A 16,782-nucleotide genomic window follows, 5' to 3' on the forward strand; every position below is an offset into this window, starting at 1 on the left:
GGTTCCAGGACTCTGCACTCCTCCTCCACCACCTCCTATTCCTCTTGGGTCAGAGCATCAACAGGTGCATTGACAATGGCCAGGGTAGAGATGATGGCATCCTTTAACTCAAGAAACCGCCTCAACATATAAATTGGCAAACTGCAGTAGCTTTTTGGACTCTTTCCGCACTGAAGCCTGTGTGCTCTCGAACAGTTGTGGAATAAGTGATTTTAAAAGGGTTTCCTGCTTGGAATTGTGTACATTGGATTTAGACTATTGCTATAATTTCTAAAACCTCTGTCCTCCACGATTGAAAATGACTGGAAATTGGTGGCAATCCTTTTAGCTAATGCAATATCAATTTAGCCTTGTTTTGCTACAGGCATAGACTTTGGCATTAACTGGTCCATAGAAGACTGTTGCTGTGGGTGGCAGATAAGGCCTAGTTGACTGAGTGGATACATCTCCACGTGTGGAGGTGCTGGCTCCACCGCTATCACTAGCAGGCCCGCTAGTTTCTGGAAGCTCCGCTACAGCTAGCTTCACAGTTGGGTGAACAGTTCCCATATGTCGGTGTAGGTTGTGCGTAGAACCGGCTTTATATGAGATTTTGTTTTGCAAATTCTATACTGTGTTCTAACATTGTCTACATTATTAAAATGCATCCAAAAGCTACTGTGATTCCGACTCATTTTCCAGCTGTTGTTTTCACAGCTGTCCTTCCTCTCTCTCCTCGGCTGCTAAGTGTGTGACTGTGAGTGAGTTGGCTCCGCCCTCCCTCACGCATCTTTGGTTCATTGGTTGACACTGCGTGTCTGATTGACAGGAACAACAGGTGAGGCTGTTAGTCTGAGCAGACAGTCAGAACGAATGTGTGCCCGCTTGAGGATTTAGGCCTATATTATTTTATTTCCTTTTTTCATTATTTTAATTTGTTAATTCTATTTATTTAAATATTTTGAATATTCATATCTTTATTTTTTTAATAAATAGATTCAGCTCTTCTGATATGCGAGCTGGCTCCCAACGTTCACCTACAAGAGCCGGCTCATCTCTATTCTCTTCCTCCTGCTAACCTGTCTCAACTGGCACCCTTTTGAGTTTATAGTGAACAGGCTGCCCTATGGGCCCTGGTAAAAGTAGTGCACTTTATAGAGATTAGGGTGCGATTTGGAATGCGGTCAGTGTTTAATTTGAGCCGGATCCTGTTCTACATTTTGAACTGTTATGTTCCTGAACCTATTTGGCCGGATCCTGTACCTCCTGTTATGTTCCTGAACCTATTTGGCCGGATCCTGTACCTCCTGTTATGTTCCTGAACCTATTTGGCCGGATCCTGTACCTCCTGTTTTGTTCCTGAACCTATTTGGCCGGATCCTGTACCTCCTGTTATGTTCCTGAACCTATTTGGCCGGATCCTGTACCTCCTGTTATGTTCCTGAACCTATTTGGCCGGATCCTGTACCTCCTGTTATGTTCCTGAACCTATTTGGCCGGATCCTGTACCTCCTGTTATGTTCCTGAACCTATTTGGCCGGATCCTGTACCTCCTGTTATGTTCCTGAACCTATTTGGCCGGATCCTGTACCTCCTGTTATGTTCCTGAACCTATTTGGCCGGATCCTGTACCTCCTGTTATGTTCCTGAACCTATTTGGCCGGATCCTGTACCTCCTGTTATGTTCCTGAACCTATTTGGCCGGATCCTGTACCTCCTGTTATGTTCCTGAACCTATTTGGCCGGATCCTGTACCTCCTGTTATGTTCCTGAACCTATTTGGCCGGATCCTGTACCTCCTGTTATGTTCCTGAACCTATTTGGCCGGATCCTGTACCTCCTGTTATGTTCCTGAACCTATTTGGCCGGATCCTGTACCTCCTGTTATGTTCCTGAACCTATTTGGCCGGATCCTGTACCTCCTGTTATGTTCCTGAACCTATTTGGCCGGATCCTGTACCTCCTGTTATGTTCCTGAACCTATTTGGCCGGATCCTGTACCTCCTGTTATGTTCCTGAACCTATTTGGCCGGATCCTGTACCTCCTGTTATGTTCCTGAACCTATTTGGCCGGATCCTGTACCTCCTGTTATGTTCCTGAACCTATTTGGCCGGATCCTGTACCTCCTGTTATGTTCCTGAACCTATTTGGCCGGATCCTGTACCTCCTGTTATGTTCCTGAACCTATTTGGCCGGATCCTGTACCTCCTGTTATGTTCCTGAACCTATTTGGCCGGATCCTGTACCTCCTGTTATGTTCCTGAACCTATTTGGCCGGATCCTGTACCTCCTGTTATGTTCCTGAACCTATTTGGCCGGATCCTGTACCTCCTGTTATGTTCCTGAACCTATTTGGCCGGATCCTGTACCTCCTGTTATGTTCCTGAACCTATTTGGCCGGATCCTGTACCTCCTGTTATGTTCCTGAACCTATTTGGCCGGATCCTGTACCTCCTGTTATGTTCCTGAACCTATTTGGCCGGATCCTGTACCTCCTGTTATGTTCCTGAACCTATTTGGCCGGATCCTGTACCTCCTGTTATGTTCCTGAACCTATTTGGCCGGATCCTGTACCTCCTGTTATGTTCCTGAACCTATTTGGCCGGATCCTGTACCTCCTGTTATGTTCCTGAACCTATTTGGCCGGATCCTGTACCTCCCGTGGCATACAAAAAAAATCATTCACTTTTTTCAATGTAAAAATTATAATAAAAGCGAGTAAAGTTAATTTGAGTTGCCTCTTCGTTAATTCTCCTGCCCCCTCAAAAAACGTCATGTGAAAAAGTAGATTTTCAGCCCGGGCCTAAAGCGTTTAAAAAATATCACATTTTTCACAACTTTTTGTTCAACTTCTGTAAATGCCTCTACTCTAATGCTCTATGCCACTACACAAATGCAATGATATGCATGCAATACTTTATTATAAAGGTGATTTATCTTTCTCAGGCATTCTGGTACCTCAGAACTCCTCAGGTCCCCCCCCTCGCGCACTCACTTTTTGTGCCCCACCTCCCGATTTATAAATTAACCACTGGATGTAACATCTGGTTCCCAAGAATGTGTGCATGGCATTTAGATGCCAGAGCTAACCTAAAATCTATGACATCATTGTCCTATACTTCTTCATCCAATCTGACTCTGGGTCAGTTTAGCAGGGAGGCGATTAGCTATAGTTCACAATACTGATCACGAACAAAGTTCCACTGCAAAACCAAACAATCTACACCATCTCACCCCCTCCCCCCTCACTCGCCCCTTCTCTCTCTCTCTCTCCTCCCGCCCCCCCCCCCTCCTGTCTCAGTTCTTTTTATAGTTCTATCAGTCAGTTGAGTATTTTTCTCTGCAAAAGACAGTTAGCTACACAGAGCTACCTCAGAATATTAATTAACCCTCTGTATAAATCAGTTGAATATGTACTTGCAGCCCAATAATTAATTCAATAATGAATATGCGTGTGTAACCCCCTTACCGGTGATATTGAGGAGGCGTGGCAGAAAGCGGTTCCAGAATGCACACAGCTGGTTCCGCAGGCCCTTGTGGATCTTCAGAGATTCTGTGTTCAGCCCCACGTGTTTTTGCTCACTGTTGGTGAACTGCGGCCACTTCTGCCTGCTATCCACACTGCCGTCAAAATTGATGTTGGGGTTACTGGAGAGAGAGGTGGAAGGAAGGAGTCAGAGAGAGGAAGAGAGATATGCCCCCCTCTTTCTCGCTCTCTCTCCCCTCTCCCCCGCTCTCTCCCCCCTCTCTCTCGCTCTCCCCCCTCTCTCGCTCTCTCCCCCCTCTCTCGCTCTCTCTCGCTCTCTCCCCCCTCTCTCGCTCTCTCCCCCCTCTCTCGCTCTCTCCCCCTCTCTCGCTCTCTCCCCCTCTCTCCCCCTCTCTCGCTCTCTCTCCCCCTCTCTCTCTCTCTCCCCCTCTCTCTCTCTCTCCCCCTCTCTCTCTCTCTCTCTCCCCCCCTCTCTCGCTCTCTCTCCCCCTCTCGCTCTCTCTCCCCCTCTCTCTCTCTCTCCCCCTCTCTCTCTCTCTCTCCCCCTCTCTCTCCCCCTCTCTCTCTCTCTCCCCCTCTCTCTCTCTCCCTCTCTCTCTCTCCCTCTCTCTCTCTCTCCCCCTCTCTCTCTCTCCCCCTCTCTCTCTCTCCCCCTCTCTCTCTCTCCCCCTCTCTCTCTCTCCCCCCTCTCTCTCTCTCCCCCTCTCTCTCTCCCCCCCCTCTCGCTCTCTCTCCCCCTCTCTCGCTCTCTCTCCCCCTCTCTCGCTCTCTCCCCCCCTCTCTCTCGCTCTCTCCCCCCCTCTCTCTCGCTCTCTCTCCCCCCTCTCTCTCTCTCCCCCCTCTCTCTCTCTCCCCCCTCTCTCTCTCTCCCCCCTCTCTCTCTCTCCCCCCTCTCTCTCTCTCCCCCCTCTCTCTCTCTCCCCCCCCTCTCTCTCTCCCCCCCCCTCTCTCTCTCCCCCCTCTCTCTCTATCCCACCCACCCACCCACCCACCCTCCCTCCCTCTCTCTCTCTCTCCATTACCCGGTGCGTGCGAAGTTAGCCCAGTATCTCATCATGCGTCGGCTCAGTTTCTCCTCCTCGGCTGTGTAGTTGAGTCTCTTCTCCAGTGGCATGCCGAACACAAACTCTATCTCGTAACCATGGATAACGCCCATCCACCCAGGCCACGCCAGGTTAGACGCACGGTGGTCAAACAGGTACAGGTACACTCCACCTATATAGAGTTTGGGGTAGAGCATACAATAAAATAGGACACCAGAATGAATCCATGACCAAGATGGCTGCCTAGAGCTATGCAGGACTATGACATCAACCACTCTGGTGTATTATACTTCATACCTGTAACAGGCAAACAGGTACACTCCACCTGGGATCAATGGAGGGATAGGAGGGGCAATGGTAGAGCATGGTGCTTGTAACACCAGAGTAGTGGGTTTGATTCCTGGTACCACTCATACGTCAAATGTATGCACGCATGGCTGTAAGTTGCTTTGGATAAAAACGTCTGCTAAATGGCATATATTATATCATAACACAGGACTTTGAGTTAGACTTTTTGTTTGAACAACATCAATTACATTATGAATGAAATAGTTTTCCTTCCAAAAAATGGCAATTAAGCATGTTAAAAAAAAACATATTTCTGTGTTGGAATGGAGTGGGCGTATAGATACCCACGGCGAGGCGTGGCTTAACGTGACCATGCCCCCGAGGAGGGTACAGACACAGGTTACTCCCTTCACTCCCATGTTACATTTCTTAGGTTACTCCCTTCATTAAGTTTCCTACTTTACTCATAACCCAACAACGTCTGAATGGTTGTTTTTTGATCATTCTATGAACATTTTGTACATGATTGGTTGGTCATTTTTTTTTTTTTTTTCAACAAACTACATCACACCTAAAAATACTGATTCTAACCGTAAAAATGTTAGCGTGAACAGATGTATATTCCATGCGACAGTTTGTCACGATTATCAGCCAAAGAGCCAATTCCAATGGACTTTCTTCAGCTAGCTAAGGATAGCTGACTAACCCTGCTTTCATAGATGCCGACAAGCTGCTGCGTACCGTTTTGTTTGAACAATAGCAGGAGAAATGACTGCCAAATTAAGTTTAATCAACTGCCCGAGGACCAATGTTAGACGAACCTCATGGTTTCAGGCTATACGACGCAATGATGATGGAAAGCTGTGGGCTCCGGTTACTCAATAAATTGGTGTGTTTCGAAGCACTTCATTCACGGTAAGTCGCTAGCTAATACTTGTTTGTATCTAACTAGCTATGTGTATTGCCTGTGTAACCCTGGAGATTCCACCATGTAGGTGTAGATATCACCATAGTCTACTAAGGTTGTCTCCCAAGCTGGTCTCCAGCAAGTTGAAAGGACATATAGTCAAACCAACAAGAATCAACTTTTCTAGATACCTAGACTGCAGGCAAAGACAGGAAGCAGTTACGCGGCATGTCTAAGACTAGCAAATTAGATCCAGATTAATTTCTCTCACTAGACTGCCAGCTAATGTCAGTTAACCGGCGAAAAAGACAGCGGTAAACAAACAGGGACGTCAGTATAATGTGACAGTTGTACTGTCAGTATAATGTGACAGTTGTACTGTCAGTATAATGTGACAGTTGTACTGTCAGTATAATGTGACAGTTGTACTGTCAGTATAATGTGACAGTTGTACTGTCAGTATAATGTGACAGTTGTACTGTCAGTATAATGTGACAGTTGTACTGTCAGTATAATGTGACAGTTGTACTGTCAGTATAATGTGACAGTTGTACTGTCAGTATAATGTGACAGTTGTACTGTCAGTATAATGTGACAGTTGTACTGTCAGTATAATGTGACAGTTGTACTGTCAGTATAATGTGACAGTTGTACTGTCAGTATAATGTGACAGTTGTACTGTCAGTATAATGTGACAGTTGTACTGTCAGTATAATGTGACAGTTGTACTGTCAGTATAATGTGACAGTTGTACTGTCAGTATAATGTGACAGTTGTACTGTCAGTATAATGTGACAGTTGTACTGTCAGTATAATGTGACAGTTGTACTGTCAGTATAATGTGACAGTTGTACTGTCAGTATAATGTGACAGTTGTACTGTCAGTATAATGTGACAGTTGTACTGTCAGTATAATGTGACAGTTTTACTGTCAGTATAATGTGACAGTTGTACTGTCAGTATAATGTGACAGTTTTACTGTCAGTATAATGTGACAGTTTTACTGTCAGTATAATGTGACAGCTTTACTGTCAGTATAATGTGACAGCTTTACTGTCAGTATAATGTGACAGTTTTACTGTCAGTATAATGTGACAGTTTTACTGTCAGTATAATGTGACAGTTTTACTGTCAGTATAATGTGACAGCTTTACTGTCAGTGTTAGCAGGTCAGTATAATGTGACAGCTTTACTGTCAGTATAATGTGACAGTTTTACTGTCAGTATAATGTGACAGTTTTACTGTCAGTATAATGTGACAGCTTTACTGTCAGTATAATGTGACAGTTTTACTGTCAGTATAATGTGACAGCTTTACTGTCAGTGTTAGCAGGCTGGGTAACACAGAGAGGCAGCATACGTATCATGCAAATCATTTGTTGTTGTGACAGCTTTACTGTCAGTATAATGTGACAGTTTTACTGTCAGTATAATGTGACAGTTTTACTGTCAGTATAATGTGACAGCTTTACTGTCAGTATAATGTGACAGCTTTACTGTCAGTATAATGTGACAGTTTTACTGTCAGTATAATGTGACAGTTTTACTGTCAGTATAATGTGACAGTTTTACTGTCAGTATAATGTGACAGTTTTACTGTCAGTATAATGTGACAGCTTTACTGTCAGTATAATGTGACAGCTTTACTGTCAGTATAATGTGACAGTTTTACTGTCAGTATAATGTGACAGCTTTACTGTCAGTGTTAGCAGGCTGGGTAACACAGAGTGGCAGCATACGTATCATGCAAATCATTTGTTGTTGTGACAGCTTTACTGTCAGTGTTAGCAGGTCAGTATAATGTGACAGCTTTACTGTCAGTATAATGTGACAGCTTTACTGTCAGTGTTAGCAGGTCAGTATAATGTGACAGTTGTACTGTCAGTGTTAGCAGGCTGGGTAACACAGAGTGGCAGCATACGTATCATGCAAATCATTTGTTGTTGTGACAGCTTTACTGTCAGTGTTAGCAGGCTGGGTAACACAGAGTGGCAGCATACATATCATGCAAATCATTTGTTTTTGTGACAGCTTTACTGTCAGTGTTAGCAGGCTGGGTAACACAGAGTGGCAGCATACGTATCATGCAAATCATTTGTTGTTGTGACAGCTTTACTGTCAGTGTTAGCAGGCTGGGTAACACAGAGTGGCAGCATACGTATCATGCAAATCATTTGTTGTTGTGACAGCTTTACTGTCAGTGTTAGCAGGTCAGTATAATGTGACAGCTTTACTGTCAGTGTTAGCAGGTCAGTATAATGTGACAGCTTTACTGTCAGTGTTAGCAGGCTGGGTAACACAGAGTGGCAGCATACGTATCATGCAAATCATTTGTTGTTGTGACAGCTTTACTGTCAGTGTTAGCAGGCTGGGTAACACAGAGTGGCAGCATACGTATCATGCAAATCATTTGTTGTTGTGACAGCTTTACTGTCAGTATAATGTGACAGTTGTACTGTCAGTATAATGTGACAGTTGTACTGTCAGTATAATGTGACAGCTTTACTGTCAGTATAATGTGACAGTTTTACTGTCAGTATAATGTGACAGCTTTACTGTCAGTGTTAGCAGGTCAGTATAATGTGACAGCTTTACTGTCAGTATAATGTGACAGTTTTACTGTCAGTATAATGTGACAGTTTTACTGTCAGTATAATGTGACAGTTTTACTGTCAGTATAATGTGACAGCTTTACTGTCAGTATAATGTGACAGCTTTACTGTCAGTATAATGTGACAGTTTTACTGTCAGTATAATGTGACAGTTTTACTGTCAGTATAATGTGACAGTTTTACTGTCAGTATAATGTGACAGTTTTACTGTCAGTATAATGTGACAGCTTTACTGTCAGTGTTAGCAGGTCAGTATAATGTGACAGCTTTACTGTCAGTATAATGTGACAGTTTTACTGTCAGTATAATGTGACAGTTTTACTGTCAGTATAATGTGACAGCTTTACTGTCAGTATAATGTGACAGTTTTACTGTCAGTATAATGTGACAGCTTTACTGTCAGTGTTAGCAGGCTGGGTAACACAGAGAGGCAGCATACGTATCATGCAAATCATTTGTTGTTGTGACAGCTTTACTGTCAGTATAATGTGACAGTTTTACTGTCAGTATAATGTGACAGTTTTACTGTCAGTATAATGTGACAGCTTTACTGTCAGTATAATGTGACAGCTTTACTGTCAGTATAATGTGACAGTTTTACTGTCAGTATAATGTGACAGTTTTACTGTCAGTATAATGTGACAGTTTTACTGTCAGTATAATGTGACAGTTTTACTGTCAGTATAATGTGACAGCTTTACTGTCAGTATAATGTGACAGCTTTACTGTCAGTATAATGTGACAGTTTTACTGTCAGTATAATGTGACAGCTTTACTGTCAGTGTTAGCAGGCTGGGTAACACAGAGAGGCAGCATACGTATCATGCAAATCATTTGTTGTTGTGACAGCCAAGTATGTGAATAACAATGTGTGTCGCTGCTGAAAACGTTTATTGAAATGATATAAGTGTCAGTGGTGTGCTTAGGATGATGCCAAATCTAGTCTAATTACATGGGATTACTCTACTCGGGGGTGTGATCATCTTAAATCAAGCCGGTATCAAAAATATTCTACACCGGTATCAAAATTATTAATGTGAGTAGTTGAGGGTTAAAAAAATGCTAAAATTCTCACATTTTTGCTTTGCCACAAATAAGAGTATAGGATGAGCCAACAACATTATTTGGGTATGAGTTAACAGAATTTGATCTTTTAAAAGTAAGATTTTCTCTGAACAGTTACTTTAAAAACCAACCAGACATTAAACAACATATTTGAAAAAACATTTGTGAACAATTCTTACTTTGTGAGTTCCCGTCCTTGGTCATGGCCCCAGCGTTGCCCGCCTGTTGTCCATTGTTGGCACCCAGGTTAGAGTGGAGCTGGGAGTAGGTCCTGGCAAACTGCTGCAGAGGGCAGATGACATTATGGTCTCCGACCACGTCATCCAGGGAGTCTCGGTTCTTCACTCCATTGTTCTCATCGAACCAGTCAGTGTACTGTAACACAAAACTTTATTAGACTTGTTTTCAAACCGGAGACCTTGATACAACACAACTTTATTAGACTGGTATTCAAACCAGGGACCTTGATACAACACAACTTTATTAGACTGGTATTCAAACCAGGGACCTTGATACAACACAACTTTATTAGACTGGTATTCAAACCAGGGACCTTGATACAACACAACTTTATTAGACTGGTATTCAAACCAGGGACCTTGATACAACACAACTTTATTAGACTGGTATTCAAACCAGGGACCTTGATACAACACAACTTTATTAGACTGGTATTCAAACCAGGGACCTTGATACAACACAACTTTATTAGACTACTTGATTCACTAATCACATACATCCAGCAAACCTCAAGGTGCCAGATCAATTTCCACTTTTTTACAGAGCCCGGCTTAATCCGGGTTTCTAACCAACAACCTTTTGGCTACAGGTCCACCTCCTTATCCTGCTGGTCCGCGTACCTGCAGCACCACAGCCTCCTGGCCGATTTCGTTGGCGTGCGGGACACTCAGCTTCACGCTCTCCAGGAAGTCCTCACGGGAGATCAATGACTCGTTGTCCTATGGAGGGCCAATGAAAGGTTAGGGTGCAATTGTATTAGTGTCATTGGAACGCACACACACACACCCACATAATATAATAATACGCACTAAAACAAACAGTAGGTGTACTGGCATACATGATTGGTCCTTTAAACCTTCTGTATGTAACATATTGTATGAATGTATATTGTTCTGTATATAACATATTGTATGAATATTGTTCTGTATGTAACATATTGTATGTATATTGTTCTGTATATAACATATTGTATGAATGTATATTGTTCTGTATATAACATATTGTATGAATGTATATTGTTCTGTATGTAACATATTATATGTATATTGTTCTGTATATAACATATTGTATGAATGTATATTGTTCTGTATGTAACATATTGTATGTATATTGTTCTGTATATAACATATTGTATGTATATTGTTCTGTATATAACATATTGTATGAATGTATATTGTTCTGTATGTAACATATTGTATGTATATTGTTCTGTATATAACATATTGTATGAATGTATATTGTTCTGTATGTAACATATTGTATGAATGTATATTGTTCTGTATATAACATATTGTATGTATATTGTTCTGTATATAACATATTGTATGTATATTGTTCTGTATATAACATATTGTATGTATATTGTTCTGTATATAACATATTATATGAATGTATATTGTTCTGTATATAACATATTGTATGTATATTGTTCTGTATGTAACATATTGTATGTATATTGTTCTGTATATAACATATTGTATGAATGTATATTGTTCTGTATGTAACATATTATATGAATGTATATTGTTCTGTATATAACATATTATATGAATGTATATTGTTCTGTATATAACATATTATATGTATATTGTTCTGTATATAACATATTGTATGTATATTGTTCTGTATATAACATATTATATGAATGTATATTGTTCTGTATATAACATATTATATGAATGTATATTGTTCTGTATATAACATATTATATGTATATTGTTCTGTATATAACATATTGTATGTATATTGTTCTGTATATAACATATTATATGTATATTGTTCTGTATATAACATATTGTATGTATATTGTTCTGTATGTAACATATTGTATGAATGTATATTGTTCTGTATATAACATATTGTATGTATATTGTTCTGTATGTAACATATTGTATGTATATTGTTCTGTATGTAACATATTGTATGAATGTATATTGTTCTGTATATAACATATTGTATGTATATTGTTCTGTATATAACATATTGTATGAATGTATATTGTTCTGTATATAACATATTGTATGTATATTGTTCTGTATGTAACATATTGTATGAATGTATATTGTTCTGTATATAACATATTGTATGTATATTGTTCTGTATGTAACATATTGTATGAATGTATATTGTTCTGTATATAACATATTGTATGTATATTGTTCTGTATGTAACATATTGTATGAATGTATATTGTTCTGTATATAACATATTGTATGTATATTGTTCTGTATATAACATATTGAATGTATATTGTTCTGTATGTAACATATTGTATGAATGTATATTGTTCTGTATATAACATATTGAATGTATATTGTTCTGTATGTAACATATTGTATGAATGTATATTGTTCTGTATATAACATATTGTATGTATATTGTTCTGTATATAACATATTGAATGTATATTGTTCTGTATGTAACATATTGTATGAATGTATATTGTTCTGTATATAACATATTGTATGTATATTGTTCTGTATATAACATATTGAATGTATATTGTTCTGTATGTAACATATTGTATGAATGTATATTGTTCTGTATATAACATATTGAATGTATATTGTTCTGTATGTAACATATTGTATGAATGTATATTGTTCTGTATATAACATATTGAATGTATATTGTTCTGTATATAACATATTGTATGAATGTATATTGTTCTGTATATAACATATTGAATGTATATTGTTCTGTATGTAACATATTGTATGAATGTATATTGTTCTGTATATAACATATTGTATGTATATTGTTCTGTATATAACATATTGAATGTATATTGTTCTGTATGTAACATATTGTATGTATATTGTTCTGTATATAACATATTGAATGTATATTGTTCTGTATGTAACATATTGTATGTATATTGTTCTGTATATAACATATTGTATGAATGTATATTGTTCTGTATATAACATATTGAATGTATATTGTTCTGTATGTAACATATTATATGTATATTGTTCTGTATATAACATATTGTATGAATGTATATTGTTCTGTATATAACATATTGTATGTATATTGTTCTGTATATAACATATTGTATGTATATTGTTCTGTATATAACATATTGTATGAATGTATATTGTTCTGTATATAACATATTGAATGTATATTGTTCTGTATATAACATATTGTATGTATATTGTTCTGTATATAACATATTGTATGTATATTGTTCTGTATGTAACATATTATATGTATATTGTTCTGTATAACATATTGTATGTATATTGTTCTGTATGTAACATATTGTATGAATGTATATTGTTCTGTATATAACATATTGTATGTATATTGTTCTGTATATAACATATTGTATGTATATTGTTCTGTATATAACATATTGTATGAATGTATATTGTTCTGTATATAACATATTGAATGTATATTGTTCTGTATATAACATATTGTATGTATATTGTTCTGTATATAACATATTGAATGTATATTGTTCTGTATGTAACATATTATATGTATATTGTTCTGTATAACATATTGTATGTATATTGTTCTGTATGTAACATATTATATGTATATTGTTCTGTATATAACATATTGTATGAATGTATATTGTTCTGTATATAACATATTGTATGTATATTGTGCTGTATATAACATATTGTATGAATGTATATTGTTCTGTATATAACATATTGAATGTATATTGTTCTGTATATAACATATTGAATGTATATTGTTCTGTATATAACATAATGTATGAATATTGTTCTGTATATAACATATTGTATGAATGTATATTGTTCTGTATATAACATATTGTATGTATATTGTTCTGTATGTAACATATTGTATGAATGTATATTGTTCTGTATATAACATATTGAATGAATGTATATTGTTCTGTATATAACATATTGAATGTATATTGTTCTGTATATAACATATTATATGTATATTGTTCTGTATATAACATATTGAATGTATATTGTTCTGTATATAACATATTATATGTATATTGTTCTGTATATAACATATTGTATGTATATTGTGCTGTATATAACATATTGTATGAATGTATATTGTTCTGTATATAACATATTGAATGTATATTGTTCTGTATGTAACATATTGTATGTATATTGTTCTGTATATAACATATTATATGTATATTGTTCTGTATATAACATATTGAATGTATATTGTTCTGTATATAACATAATGTATGAATATTGTTCTGTATATAACATATTGTATGAATGTATATTGTTCTGTATATAACATATTGTATGTATATTGTTCTGTATGTAACATATTGTATGAATGTATATTGTTCTGTATATAACAATGTATGAATGTATATTGTTCTGTATATAACATATTGTATGAATGTATATTGTTCTGTATATAACATATTATATGAATGTATATTGTTCTGTATGTAACATATTATATGTATATTGTTCTGTATAACATATTGTATGAATGTATATTGTTCTGTATGTAACATATTATATGTATATTGTTCTGTATATAACATATTGTATGTATATTGTTCTGTATATAACATATTGTATGAATGTATATTGTTCTGTATGTAACATATTATATGTATATTGTTCTGTATATAACATATTGAATGTATATTGTTCTGTATATAACATATTGTATGAATGTATATTGTTCTGTATGTAACATATTATATGTATATTGTTCTGTATATAACATATTGTATGTATATTGTTCTGTATGTAACATATTGTATGAATGTATATTGTTCTGTATATAACAATGTATGAATGTATATTGTTCTGTATATAACATATTGTATGAATGTATATTGTTCTGTATATAACATATTATATGAATGTATATTGTTCTGTATGTAACATATATGTATATTGTTCTGTATAACATATTGTATGAATGTATATTGTTCTGTATGTAACATATTATATGTATATTGTTCTGTATATAACATATTGTATGTATATTGTTCTGTATATAACATATTGTATGAATGTATATTGTTCTGTATGTAACATATTATATGTATATTGTTCTGTATATAACATATTGTATGAATGTATATTGTTCTGTATGTAACATATTGTATGTATATTGTTCTGTATGTAACATATTGTATGTATATTGTTCTGTATGTAACATATTGTATGAATGTATATTGTTCTGTATATAACATATTATATGTATATTGTTCTGTATGTAACATATTGTATGAATGTATATTGTTCTGTATATAACATATTGAATGTATATTGTTCTGTATATAACATATTGAATGTATATTGTTCTGTATATAACATATTGAATGTATATTGTTCTGTATATAACATATTGAATGTATATTGTTCTGTATGTAACATATTGTATGAATGTATATTGTTCTGTATATAACATATTGAATGTATATTGTTCTGTATATAACATATTGAATGTATATTGTTCTGTATATAACATATTGTATGTATATTGTTCTGTATATAACATATTGTATGTATATTGTTCTGTATATAACATATTATATGTATATTGTTCTGTATGTAACATATTGTATGAATGTATATTGTTCTGTATATAACATATTGAATGTATATTGTTCTGTATATAACATATTGTATGTATATTGTTCTGTATGTAACATATTGTATGAATGTATATTGTTCTGTATATAACATATTGAATGTATATTGTTCTGTATGTAACATATTGTATGTATATTGTTCTGTATGTAACATATAGCTTGGAAAATAAATACATGAGACTCTGGATGACAACACAGTGATGGTTCTTTCCAACATTAGGGCGGTTTCCTAAAGAAGTGAAATCCGCTTCGTGTTTTGTTCCTTGAAACGATACTAATGAATATCGAGATACTGGTATCGTCATGGCCCAAACACACACACACACACACACATACACACACCTTGCTGAAGCCGGGGGCTCCGTAGAGGAGGAAGAAGGAGCCCTCGTCCTGGTTGACTCCCAGCAGGATTTGGGTGTCTTTGATGTTGCCTGATGACAGCATGGCCTCTGGGTTGTCAGGAAGGACCACGCCATCGATGACCGGCACGAAGGAGAAACGGAAGATGGCCGACCATGGCATGACCTGGGAAAAAAAGGTAAATAATATCAAATAAACCATAGGGACCCTATTCACTAGAACTGTACTACTTATTCATGATCAAATATAAATGTCAACACAAAACCTCTTTATTTCTCTATTTAGAACACATTCCTCCAACATGGAAAATATATATGTCAAATTAAGTGTAAATGCACACATAAACAAACATTTTAAAGTAAAATTAACATATATATACACAAAGGTAAACATAAATGCAAAGTTTTATACAAAATGTTAAGCTTTGTGTAAAACGGAAATATGAAAAAGGTAAAACATAAATTTCAAACTTTCCGTAAGATGTAAAAATGTACGTAACACGTCAATGTAAATGACCTGCCACTCCTGGTCGATGAGGTCCTGGGGGGGCTTGTTACGGAGACAGTCCACCAGCTCTGTGTCGTTACCCCCAGAGGGACAGCCCACCAGTTTCCCCAACATGGCAGCTCTCCGCTGGGCTTCAGCGGGCGTAACAGTGGCCCAGGGACAGTTGGGGACTCCACTCTGGAGGATGGCTCGGGCGAAGGTGGGGCGGCTGTCTGGAGACAGGAGGTGTATTCCCACAGAGACTGCTCCTGCACTCTCCCCAAAGATGGTCACCTACGAGTAGTAGTAGTTCATAATATTAATATTGAATTTGTAGAGAGCATATCCCAAGCACGCAGGCATGAGAGCACACACACACAAACTCTTTGTTATCATTACCTGCTTGGGGTTGCCCCCAAAGACATGTATGTTATTCTGGATCCACTGGAGGGCCATACGTTGGTCTAGGAGCCCCACATTCCCAGGGGCCTCCCAAGAGCCAGGAAGAGCCAGGAAACCAAAGGCCCCGACACGGTAGTTCATGGACACCACCACCACCTTCTCAGAGTGGGCCAGGTAACGTCCATCATACACATCCAGGGAGGAGGAGCCACTGTAGAACAATACAAAACAATATAACATTATTGTCCATATGTTACATGGAACAATGGAACTTTGTCTCTGGATAGAGAGCACGTTGTCTTTTGTTCATTTATTAATCAGATATCACACA

General features: G+C 37.1%; 1 protein-coding gene across 1 annotated transcript in view; it reads right to left on the reverse strand.

Moving 5' to 3' along the window:
• Positions 1 to 16,782, reverse strand: part of LOC110532912 (acetylcholinesterase-like) — a 29,621-nt gene that overhangs the window by 6,553 nt on the left and 6,286 nt on the right. The window contains exons 4-10 of the mRNA XM_036987330.1: positions 16,449 to 16,662; positions 16,080 to 16,343; positions 15,546 to 15,728; positions 10,243 to 10,341; positions 9,562 to 9,757; positions 4,490 to 4,682; positions 3,450 to 3,628 (exon numbers count right to left, since the gene is read on the reverse strand). Of these exons, the coding sequence (XP_036843225.1) occupies positions 3,450 to 3,628; positions 4,490 to 4,682; positions 9,562 to 9,757; positions 10,243 to 10,341; positions 15,546 to 15,728; positions 16,080 to 16,343; positions 16,449 to 16,662 (1,328 nt within the window). The remainder of the gene's footprint in view (positions 1 to 3,449; positions 3,629 to 4,489; positions 4,683 to 9,561; positions 9,758 to 10,242; positions 10,342 to 15,545; positions 15,729 to 16,079; positions 16,344 to 16,448; positions 16,663 to 16,782) is intronic.

Source organism: Oncorhynchus mykiss, chromosome 9 (genome assembly GCF_013265735.2).
Source record: "Oncorhynchus mykiss isolate Arlee chromosome 9, USDA_OmykA_1.1, whole genome shotgun sequence".
Lineage (NCBI taxonomy): Eukaryota > Metazoa > Chordata > Actinopteri > Salmoniformes > Salmonidae > Oncorhynchus > Oncorhynchus mykiss.